The 12300-nt window shown below is 37.6% G+C and overlaps 1 protein-coding gene across 7 annotated transcripts in view; it reads left to right on the forward strand.

Moving 5' to 3' along the window:
* LOC582174 (A-kinase anchor protein 9) overlaps nucleotides 1-8329 on the forward strand; it is a 108562-nt gene extending 100233 nt beyond the window's left edge. For 5 of the 7 annotated variants that reach the window (XM_030990731.1, XM_030990729.1, XM_030990733.1 and 2 more), the window contains 4 exons: nucleotides 90-331; nucleotides 1073-1435; nucleotides 4384-4562; nucleotides 5100-8329. In XM_030990731.1, coding sequence (XP_030846591.1) covers nucleotides 90-331; nucleotides 1073-1435; nucleotides 4384-4562; nucleotides 5100-5149 — 834 coding nt within the window. In that variant the 3' untranslated portion in view covers nucleotides 5150-8329. Of the gene's footprint in view, nucleotides 1-89; nucleotides 332-657; nucleotides 697-1072; nucleotides 1436-4383; nucleotides 4563-5099 lie in introns of all 7 variants that reach the window. The other 2 variants (XM_030990730.1, XM_030990732.1) reach the window with 2 other exon arrangements.
* Nucleotides 8330-12300: the final 3971 nt, after the last annotated feature.

Below are 12300 nucleotides of genomic sequence, written 5' to 3' on the forward strand. Positions count from 1 at the left end.
GGAAAGGTAATATTTTGATAATCAAGGATTGTATTCAATATTGATCGAGCTCTAATACCTTTCTTTTCGTGCATTCCCATCATCAACAGATCCAGCGTCTCTACGGGAAGTACCTGCGAGCCGAGAGTTTCCGCAAGGCGCTGGTCTACCAGAAGAAGTACCTCCTCCTGCTGCTGGGTGGCTTCCAGGACTGTGAGCAGGCTACCCTCTCCCTGATCGCCAAGATGGGGGCATACCCTTCACCAGAGGACCTCAGGGATCACCCGTCAAAGCACGGCAAGGGTTTCACCAGGTTCAGGAGTGCTGCTCGGGTTGTCATCGCTGTCTCAAGGTATTGTTACGAGACGATAGAAATTTTTGACCCTTGAAGGCAGTTTTTACTAGTTTTTATACCAGCTCATACCAGTTTATACCAGTTTATACCAGTTCATACCGGTTCGTATCAGTTTATGTTGCATGTAGTGGGTTTCACCAGGTTTAAGAGTGCTGCTCGGTTGTCATAGCTGTCTCAAGGTATTGTCACGAGACGATAGAAATTTTTGACCCTTGAAGGCAGTTTTTACTAGTTTTTATACCAGCTCATACCAGTTTATACCAGTTTATACCAGTTCATACCAGTTCGTATCAGTTCATGTTGCATGTAGTGGGTTTTACCAGGTTTAGGAGTGCTGCTCGGGTTGTCATCGCTGTCTCAAGGTATTGTTACGAGACGATAAGAATTCTTGAACCTTTGAAGGCAGTTAATACCAGGTTATACCAGTTCATATCATTTCTTACAAGTTCATTCTGCAGTCCTTTGACACAAATTTGTTCATTGAATATGGTGCCTTTCCCTCGTGAAATTCACAGTAGTTTCTTGAAGTGGGAAGTCGATATCAAGATACACTGTTTATACAGAGTGAACTATGTAAAGAGGAGCAGTAAAATATATATGAAAGAAAGAGATATTCATACATATTGTGTCATCAAATTCTTTTACTGGTAAACATTTGTAAACTTGCAATGACAATTTCAAATATTTTAGTTAGAATTGCACTGCTTTAAGAAATCAATCTTGCTATATTCACCACAGGTTGAAGTTTCTTGTGCGAAAATGGAGACGGGCAACCCGGTCAGGGTCCCGAGACCTCATGGCGTCAGCCAACGCCCCTCCCAGTGCTTCCCAACCGGACAGGACCTCAGCCGCACCCCCCTCCGCTGCCCCGCCCTCGACCAGCACCAACCAGTCACCTTCCACCCAGACATACCCCACTGGGGCTCAGCGGTACACCTCCCCTCTGCGGGGTTCACCGAGGAGCGGGGAGTATTCGGGGGATTCCCCTCCTGTCAGGGACAGGGGGGCGTATGGTCTGATCAATGGCATGGCCCACGTGGGCGCTACAGGGGGCTATCTACCAGGAAGGACGAGACCAATCACCTCTCCTCTCTCACACAGGTACATTCTATGCTATGGCAGTGCAAAAGTTTAGTTTAACGTAATGATGTATACTTGACAAGGTAACCCTGAAGAGTCACATTCGCCAACAGAGGGGGCGTTTCATGAAACAATTAGTACAGTAGGTGGTTTTCACCGACTTATATCATGCTCACCGACAATTCTCTTGTCACAGACTATTTTCCAGGCCTGTGATTGGTCAAATTTAGTCAGCTCTGACTAAATTGTCGGTAAACATGATATTAGTCAGTGAAAACCACCGACTAATTGTTTCATGAAATGCCCCCAGTTCTTTGATACAACCTGCGCATGGGCAGATACATGTAGAGGTCATTTGTACCAATTTAGTAAAACCCATCGAGATGAATATTGGATTTGTGCTCTTAAAAATGATGTGATCATCATTCATTGATCCACCGACGGCACATTCTCTGATGCATAGGCAGAAACATTCTTCCCAAGAGGGCAAACATAAGGTTTGCATGAAGCACCTTTATCACTTTGGCAGTGATTATTCAGAAATGGGCAAAGTGGGATGTCTCCATGTATACAAGATCTGTGGATATTTGGGGGTCATTTGTACCAAAGTTAACTATGAACTGGTCTAGTGGCACATTCAGTAGTAATGGGTGTAATAGCATGCTCAAATTTCAATTTTATTCATGTTTCCAACAAAACATTACAAATCAATTCTAAGCATTTAAAACAAATTTAAGAAATACATGTTGGAAACAGAGGGGTCCACTAAAAAGCAATGCTTGTACAAGTGTGAACACCTCAAATGAAACTTAGCAATAATGAGTAATTATATTAACTAATCTGTAACTACAAAAGGAACTACAAAATAGGGGAAAGAAAAAGGGGGATGCCAAGAGAGACGAGAAAGGGACAAGACAATACTTTACATGACAAAGATAGAAGAACACGGTCATAATACAAACAGTAGACAATGACTTGTTAAATGTTTATCTGCTTGCATCTCATCTCAAGATCTACTGCCCTTATTGAAGTCACTTGTGTTGCCCATCCCTGGTTATGCGGTGTAAGATTCAATGGCTTAAGATATTTTACAACTTATTTTCAATTCAATTCAATTCAACCCAATTCATTTATTTTTCATTTTAATACAATGTGAACACGAGGGCAAAAAAAAATAAAAAAAATCATGATATATATATATTGGTGGGATACCCTTAAAAGCAACAGTTTTACAAAATAGGACTAGAGTATGTTTAACAAAATCGTAATACAGAACTAACAATAATTATTTCACTCGGTAAAATATTTTTTATATTTTGATTCATTTTGTACTGTTCCAGTCGGTCCGTGTTGTGTTGTATATGTAATAGGTAAGAGTCCTACCCTCTCTCGTTCCTTGTCTCCCTTCTTTCCCTGTCCCTTTCACTCCTGTTATGTTATGTCTATTTGGTTTATGTATTTGTGCGTTCCCTTTTTATTGATATAGTATTTTTGCAACTAGAAGTTATAGGGGGCTGCAATCTACAAGCCCAGCTTTTCAGCAGTCCCCTCCTTGACCAACCTGTTTTATATGCCTGTTGTACACTGTGGACCAATTACAATTATATTGTTAAGTTTTATTGTTTTACCATGTACTTTATTTATTTTGTTGGAAATGGAAATAAACAAAATGAAATGAAATAATAGATAAAATCCAGACATACAGCTATTGCACATCAATCGCCTGAAGAACACAGGCATACTAGACATACATATTAACGCGGTATTAACGAAAGGCAGACACTAACATCATCATTCCTATAAAAGCCTCATAACCCCTTCTGGACCTGAATTCCCCAAATTTATCTTTGAATGTCATATATTTGGAGTGGCATAATGGAGTCAAGTTACTTTAAATTAATGATCAGCTGCGCATTTACCCATGAAATACTCTAAGATTTGTTATGAAATTATGCAAGAATATCTAGCAAGATATTTTAAAGCCACACTGTCCTACTTGTAGCTACTTGCTCCCTCTATATAGAAAACAATGCCTAATCGGTGACCATTGGACCCCCATGATCCTCTTTTTCCTATGTTAATTGGAGCTGAGTTGATGAGATAACCACCTGTCCAGTGACCTTGCAGGGTGCTCTAATTGTCCTAATTGTACCTACTTGCTCCCTCTATATAGAAAACAATGCATAATCGGTGACCATCGGACCCCCATGATCCTCTTTTTCCTATGTTAATTGAGAGCAGAGTTGATGAGATAACCACCTGTCCAGTGACCTTGCAGTGTGGACTAATCCCTCCTATAAATTAGTACAGATAACCTTTGAAGGGATAGTTGAGTTCTGTTGCAGAGGGCGCTACACAAAATAATTTTTTTGTGAGATAATGAAAAACAGAGTGTCAAATTTGAAAGAACATAATATTCAAATGACAAAATCATATTTGTTCGATCAAAATCGGTTCAGAGACGGCTGAAATATAACGATTTCTAATACTTGTGTACCACCACAAATATTAGATATTTTGGAAAATTTGAAGAAAAAAACGTTGAAAAAACGAAATAACGCCTTTTACGTCGTATTTCAGCCAATGACAATGTTGGCTTTTTTGTTGGCATTTTCGTGTTGCTTATATTACGCGCAACCAGCCGGCCCATGTATTGTTATTTTCAATTAAATAATTAATTAACGGTCACTGTGTTTTTTGGAAAGTGGAGCTGAATTGGTATGATCGTAGTGGCTAAATTTTTTACACATTTTGGGGTCTAAAAATACCTTCATATCAATTTTAGGTTCTAAAAGGACACTAAAAATGTCATAGATAAGAATAAGAGCAATAACCATGCATTTTGAAGGTCTGAAAACAGAACTCAACTATTCCTTTAAGTTGCTATTTATCCCCCCCCCCCCCTCAAAAAAAAAAGCACCAAGTAACACAAATATCAAATAACAATTCAACTTTTTTTCTTTGATCACCAGAACCGGTGCCGGATCGCATCTTGGTGCCACGCCCGGTAGCACACACAGTACAGATAGATTAGGGATTGGAGCAACACCGGGTACTCTGAATGAATCAGATGGCTCATTCTACATCAGGAAGATAGAGGCATTGCAAGAGAGACTAGGAACATTGGCAGGAAGGAAAACAACAATAGGTAAATATAACAATTAATAACTGAATAAATCAATAATTAACTTCTCCATTACCTTCCAGCTCTTTATTCTTATGATACGGTTTTACAGGGTTGTACGCTTTGTGGTAAACAATGATTTTCAACAATTATTATGTATTTTGCGTCCTGGATGCCACTAGATTTTGCTTCATACCTTAATAGTTTTTATCACATAAATTATTTTTTTATCCATTGGGTGTCATCTTATCTAGCCATTCAGCTTTTATACGTATCTTTCTTTGTTTTGGTTACATTTAGTCTGGATATTTTTTAAACCTGATCGAAAGTGTCTTATGTTCATGCAACACACGGTTCTAATGGATTTTCTCCCGAGTTATGTGGCTTTTTGATTCCGCTTAAACTTATTCTACACTTTAAAATGAAAGAGTGTAAACTGGATTAGATTAAAAAGTAATTTTCCAGGATTTTTCAGAGTGTATTGTGTAAGAGGAAATGTATGATGTTGCATCGGAAGTCTTTTCTAAAGCTGTCTTATCTTTCTTTCTTTTCACTTTCTAGGACGTGAGCAGAGTTCTTCCTCCTCTAGATACAGCTACGTCAAAAGATAACATTCAATCTCTGACACCGCTTCACCAGCAAACCTACCCGCAGACAGATCACCGAAGCAACCTCATGAAGTCTACGTCAAAAGATGACATTTAATCTCTGATATGGCTTCTCCATCCAGCACACCTACCCCTGTAGACAGATCACTGAACTCCTCGAGATACAGCTACGTCAAAAGATGTTTGCTCCTGTCGAGGAGGTGTCCTGCAACAAATATAGTCTCACAGAGACTCCAGCATACCTAGTCCTTACCATAACGTCGCAAACAATAACTCTGCTTCATTGTGTGATAGGTGTGGGGCTGGGGGTGAGGCCGGGGAGGGGGCAGGATTATGCAACCATCCCATCAAGATATTCCATTCAAGCGCTCTAGCTCTACCATTATTGTGAGGTTCATGAAATGGGGTTTGTAAGATATCATGGCCATTCCTACTTAACCAAAGAAAGTAGTCTGCTCACTAGACTACAGCCAAGCCGTGACAGTATCCACAGCCCACAGGGAAGTTACTCGGATCAGTCGAGCAGTAATCCCAACATACCATGTCTGTTCAGAGACTACCCATATATACAATGTACCTTACTGACAGTATGCAGTAAAAGCTACCGAAAGTCTTTACATAGACAATAGGCAGACTCCTGTATAATCAACTTATAGACCGGTTTACTAAAATATTCAAATTTGATGCATACTTATTAAACAAAGGTTGTTCTTGACAGCCTGGAAGCTTGCCTAAGGCTTGTCCCACATAGCAACACATAATGTATGCAGACTGGATTCAAAGTATTGTAGTTCATTCATCGATAACAGGTTAATGGAATTACTCGTCACTAGGTCCCTAGGAAAGAAACATCCTTCAATTTGAATATGTTAGTAAACCAGTCCATTCAGCTTGTCTACAATCATAGTAACCTTTGTGTTGTGTTTATCCAAATTTAGTTGCTTGTAGATTTGTAGTGAAGAAAGTTCTTATAATTTATTTTTGTGTCATCACATGGAGAAAATTATGAGGTTGTAACTGTCGTGTAAATCGTAATGTTTCATTCCAAGTGTGACGATTTACTATGTTTAGTAGATGAGTATAGAGAATGGGAAATGCAAAAACACATTCCATTATTATTTACTGTTAAGCCTTAAGCGCTTGGGCTGTCTTAATGGGCATTACATCTAGTTTAGCAGCATGAAGCAAGTATAAGTGCTTTATATTGGTTCATTTTATACATTTTAAAGGTCAGATGCAACTTATTTCAATATGAAAAATTGCTTTCAAATTTCAAGATTCAAGTTTTATCGTCCGTGTACAATACATAGTTTTTTTCTCCATTGAAGTTACATGCAAAAAAAGCATATTACAAAACATGGTACTGTGTGCTTGGGATTTGAATTTTGCAGTGTGACGTTACATTTGCTGTGTTATCCAGGGTATTTGTATTGGCTCGATTAGTTAACTACGAAAGTTGCGCAAATACGTTGTACCAGCATGAGGTCGCTCTTTTAAATTATTCTGTTGGAATATGATTTCAACAGTCTTGTAGATACGTCACTGGACTGTGGATCACATGGTTCACAGTTCGAGTCCCGCCCCGGCACTAACGTCCTTTGGCAAGACATTAATCTACATTTGCCACTCTCCACCCAGGTGTTTATTAGGTACCCGGTAGGATGCGAACATTGATGTGGTTGGATTGTAAAATGGCACCTGGTTGAAATATTCTCCACGGAGCGTTGTACTTTCATGTGCCGATTAGCAATTGAATCCAATGATCGGGGTAATAATATTTACAATGTAGAGCGCTTAGAAACGTAGCGTTAAGCTCTATACAAATGTGACTATTATTATTACTGTTTTACAAGTACAGCCTACACAAATACCAGGCAAATGCAATGATGGGGAAGGTTTTTACTAGTTATATTTCAATGTTTTTATTAATGATATAGGATATTCACTTGTGTAGAATTGTACAATAGAATATTTATTTACATCAAAGTATCAATATATTTTTAGAAGTAAGTTAGTAATTTGTTTTAACTGTCCAAGATACATGTATTAAATTGTTTACTTTTACTTGTTAATTTTCAAGTTTTTCATATGATGGGGCTGTTTTGATGTCAACAGTCCCAAAACTTTCAGCAGTGACCGAAGTTTATGTGAAAGATTTTCATCAGTGAACATGTAAACTTGATACCTATTTTTGTCATAAATTCTATTTTGTACTAGTCTTGAAATCATCTGTTTTTCATCTGTGTATGTATTCCTGCTTGATAACCAGATATGCCTTCAACCATCGAGGCTGAGAAAAAGACTAGCACTGAAAGAAAAAGAAGTGGATTTATTGTTGTTTTCCAATTACATAAAGATTTGTGCAACTAACAACATTCCATTTCCAAGAAAATTGTATATTTGCTACATGATTTATAATACATACCATTTTTGCCTTAAGTATTAAACCTTTTATTCACTTGATCTGTGATTGTGCATGGTTTCTGTATGAATGTTTGTGTTTAAAATTGTACAGATTTCCTGTTAGAAAATGACCCCAAATAGAATTAAAGTTGAATTATAATGCCCCTATGAAGGTCACATTCTAGTGTACTCTATTAGAATGCTGAAATAATAGATTTATTGAAAGTCAGGTAATGTAAAACTTTAGCTAATATCAGAATTGGAAGCCGTATAGCATTAATCTTTTGAAATATGAATTAAAAGTATTCTGTTTTAGCAAATGTGCCAAAATATACTTAATGCCTTGGACTTTTTGAAAGTTAGGGTATGTTGATTATTAATTAAATATTGCATCCTATACTAGAAGAAAGACCAATCGGTTAAAATCATATTGAGACAAAGGTATGTGTACAGTCGGGTAGTTATACCGACACAATGAAAGATTGTTATTTATAATGCGATTCAGCATGTTTTGATGTAATTTAAAGTATTGTATTTCTTGTCGCTTGTTTATTTCAGTGCAATGATTACGCACCATGATTATATTTTGTAAGATAACGGTGTTATGATGAAGATTTCTTGTGACATGCTTCCTATAATGAATGATGCCATTAATAAGATTTATTTTAATTTCATCTTGTGAGCTACCATAATCTACGCATCCCAAGGTGCCGTGTGATTTTAGATATTTCTCTGTACAAAGTGACAATTAAAAAAAGAAGATTATTGAAATGATAAAAATGCTGGTACATGTACTTTACTGTTGTCTGCGTGCCTTTCAGTGCTTGTAAAGTAAGGATGATCCTTAATTTATATTTGACTCTTTGCATTTGCTTTAAAAAGACTAGAGCCACCGTCTTATAAACAGTTGCGATTGATTCACAACTTGACATTAATCATTAAGGGAAGTCCAACATTAACAGACTACTACTCTATATAAAGAAAGCAGAAAATTCAGAGACGTAGACTGCATGGTGATAGTTTAAATAAAATCGGACAAAAAAATAAGAAAGTTATGCATTTTTGAAAGTCGTAAACACTAAAATTATGGGCTGAATCGGTAATGTTATTGTGAAGAAGTACAAAATACATAAATTATTATAATTTCATTTTTTTCTCCAGAATGTGTGATTCAGGAGGTTAGTTTCTCTTTAGAGGATCTATAATAATAGGTTATCCATAATATATATGGAGTATAGTGCCCTTAGTAAGAAGGCTCTTTGGAGAAAAAGGGAAATTAATGGAATTTTTGTACACTACATACACGGGGAGAGGTGTTCAATGACTATGTAACAGCGCACTGACCAAATTGCCAATTTGAGATTTGGGATTTAGTGATCTCACATTCCAAACATTCATAACTCCCTAATTAATGGCCCGATTCATTTCAAACTTTCACCATTCTGTTACTCTTAAATTTCTGCTTCCAAACCAATGAATTGGTTAAATACAAGGGTTGGATTGCCTTTTAAGTACACAATTATAAAGGTAATGTAATACGACAATAGGGCATTAAAATTGATTTCTTACTCTTAGTCTTTATGATGGTGTTGTTGGTTGTCAACAGAGGGGGTATTAGACTTGTTCACTCAACCGCGGTCGAGTGATTTTCCGACCACGCGCAACGCACGCGACCACCGCAGCGGGAGGTGGTTGGAAACGTCTAGGGCTAGGTGCTTCAAGGGAAGAGAAAGGAGGCAGGGAGAAAAGGAGAGAGAGAGAGAGAGAGAGAGAGAGAGAGGGGGGGGGGGGGGGGGAGGAGTAAGAGAGTGAAAAAGAAGGGAGGGGGTAGGAAATGGAAAGACACAACAGATATAGGACTATACACTTCACAATCATAAGCTGAAACGATGAAACAAAGAATTAATCAAAATGATATTAGACAAAATATCTCGGAGACTAAAACTTTAGAACCTTGATTAAAGGTGAGTCTATAGGGAAAGCGATGAAACAAGTTGTTTAAAGGATATAAGATTAAATATCTCGGACACTAACCTTGATTAAAAGAGAGTCTAGAAAAAAAGAGTCTGTAGAACCTCCTTCATTCTGCAACAAACACTCTCTTTACAAAAGACTCTACATTTGCCAGTCTCGACCCGGGTGAAGTAAGGGATGTGATATTCAAGGTGAAAGGTTGAATAAAACCAGGTTTTAACGACACCATTCAGCGCTTAGCCGCTTACCCCTAAGGAGCTTAGTAAATAAAACGATTACAAGCATTGAAATCTGATAATTATCATCTTTTCCCAATCCATTACAAAAACATGAAAATGATAAAAACAAGAAACAGTGCAACTAGCGTATTGATTCCTTCAATGTTTATGTATTTGTTTAGGCTTAAATTAGTATGTAACACAAATTTCTATGCCTTCAATAGCGCGAAACTCCCTAAACTTCTTCAAGAATAAACAAGTTGTTTGTTTGAATCATTATCACTAGATTCTGACAGATGGACTATTGTGATCCTCCAGCCTTGCTGGTAAACTGTTATGCAATATCTCCTCTTTTCCTTTTTCTTACAAACATTGGTCCCCACCTGCTTGCTTGAAAGCTCTGTTCTAATTGGGGCCTGGCGCCGTGCCCGCCCGCCCGCTCTACTCCACCAGCAGGACCAGTATAGATGGCTGGCCACAACCTCAGCAGACCAATTAAGTTGTAAAACTTATCATCATTCCTTCTTCTTTATTGTTATCCCTCTTTCAGATTTGTGTTATTTATGTAGCAGCACGCGAGGACTACGCTCCGAACAAATAGATTGGTTTAAAGTATTGTCTTATTTGTCACTATAAAGGAGGAACGCTGCACAATACACGCAAAACACTTCAAATGTTCTCGCGACCTTCTTCCCCTCCGTTCTGTAAGAAGACTCTCGGTTTTTTCTTTCCTGAATGCCAGTTCATTTCATTTACTAGACGAAAACAGTTTATTGACCAGTAGCCTCTCAAAGGGATTAGGCAGTCTACAAATACAACATCTGCAGATAAATGGTATTTTCCTATGCCCTTAACATCAACAAATTAATTATTAGCTGTTTTATTCTTGATAACAAATATGAACTGCGAATGAAAACAACCGTTTACATCGTATGCACAGTATACAGTCAACAATACAATGTAGTCATCTGTATGTTGCCTGCCGATTTTGAGTTGAAAGAAAACTTATACAAATGATACTATCATCTTTATTCTTTTTCTCCTTTGTCCCCAGCCCGTATTCTTAGATTGCTTGACAAACTAATGCGCTTGGCACGTGAGGTTGGAAGAACGTGATTTGTATTAAGACGACCACATGGGAAAATAGTTTGTTTTAATAACACCAACTAATCTAGTAAACCAGTTTCCATTTGTAAGTCAGAATACACTGTACGATGGAATAAGAAAACATACTCCATTACTCTTATCCATCCATAAAATATGCCTTAGAGAATTTACTTGTCATCAGAAGGAATAAATTTTTATTCTCCGTTTAATTCGATATTTCCGGTAGGGTCGTTTTAAATAACACGAAAAACGAAACAATAAAGATTTGATGTATAGGAGAATCAGAAAGTTGTTTGTCTGGTACATATGTTTAGATATTGGAACGTATCAGTCTCAGGTGAAATAATTAAATCATTTGAACATGTTGAAGACCAAACACATCGCAAAGCAGAAAGAATGGGTAATAGATTTCTTTAGACGTATTTTCATGGATCCGACAGCCTTTCTATTATCTTGGGACAAAGCAAGAATTAAAGACTATTATGATGATAATAACCTTCGAATATTAAATCTAGCTCATAAGTTTCCCCCGGCCCATCAGTGGAGGATTCACGAGAGAGGGGCTACAGGGAATATTTCTGTAATTATAGAGGGCAACTGTCCAAAATGCCCCCCGTCCTCTGGTCGAAACCACTCCAGGAGGGCAAAGATTTGAGCCAATCCAGTCCATTAATATTGGCATAAACCATACCCATCAACGTCGATGACAAGATAATGATATGGGCGTTGCACTCTGGTAGTCGTTCAGAAATCGATGATGGGGGAAAAGAAGAGACAAATTAAATAAGAATAATTAGAGTGAGGGAATATGAACAGATTGTGACCACTCGATGCATGTAATGAACTCAAAAAAGTTGAGGCCATCCGATGTTATGACTGTACTTGTAATATATAGCTCATCAATATTGGGTGGTCAAACTTGGAAAAGGCATGTATAAAGATGATGAGCTTGGAAGAGGAGGAGTGGGAAAATTTGTGATTAAAAAAATATTCAAAAAGAAGAAGAAATTGGGGGTGTATTTGAAACTGTGCAAAAAATGACGACATAATAGATATATATATATATATATATATATATATATATATATATATAGGGGGGGGGTGTACAGAGGGGGGGGGGGGGGGAGGGGGTGAGAAGGGTGGGGTGAGAAGAGAAAGTTTAGTTGAAGCATGGAAATTAACAGAGAAGAGACAGATAGACAAAGGGGAAACGAGAGTTAAACGGACGGAGAGACAGAATAAAAAATGGGTACTCCGAGGAAGAAAGAGTGAAATTATTTATATAGAAAAGAAGCAAGCGAGACGTACTCAATATTCTGTCTTTCTTTCTTCCTTTGTCTTTTATTCTTACGCTTTTTTTTTCTCTCTCTCTCTTTCTCTCTGTATGTCATAGAAAGGGATGATCAAAGAGAGAAAGAGAGAGGGAGACACAGAGAGAGAAAGAGAGAGAGA

Source organism: Strongylocentrotus purpuratus, unplaced genomic scaffold, assembly GCF_000002235.5.
Source record: "Strongylocentrotus purpuratus isolate Spur 01 unplaced genomic scaffold, Spur_5.0 spur5_scaffold_19, whole genome shotgun sequence".
Classification (NCBI taxonomy): domain Eukaryota; kingdom Metazoa; phylum Echinodermata; class Echinoidea; order Camarodonta; family Strongylocentrotidae; genus Strongylocentrotus; species Strongylocentrotus purpuratus.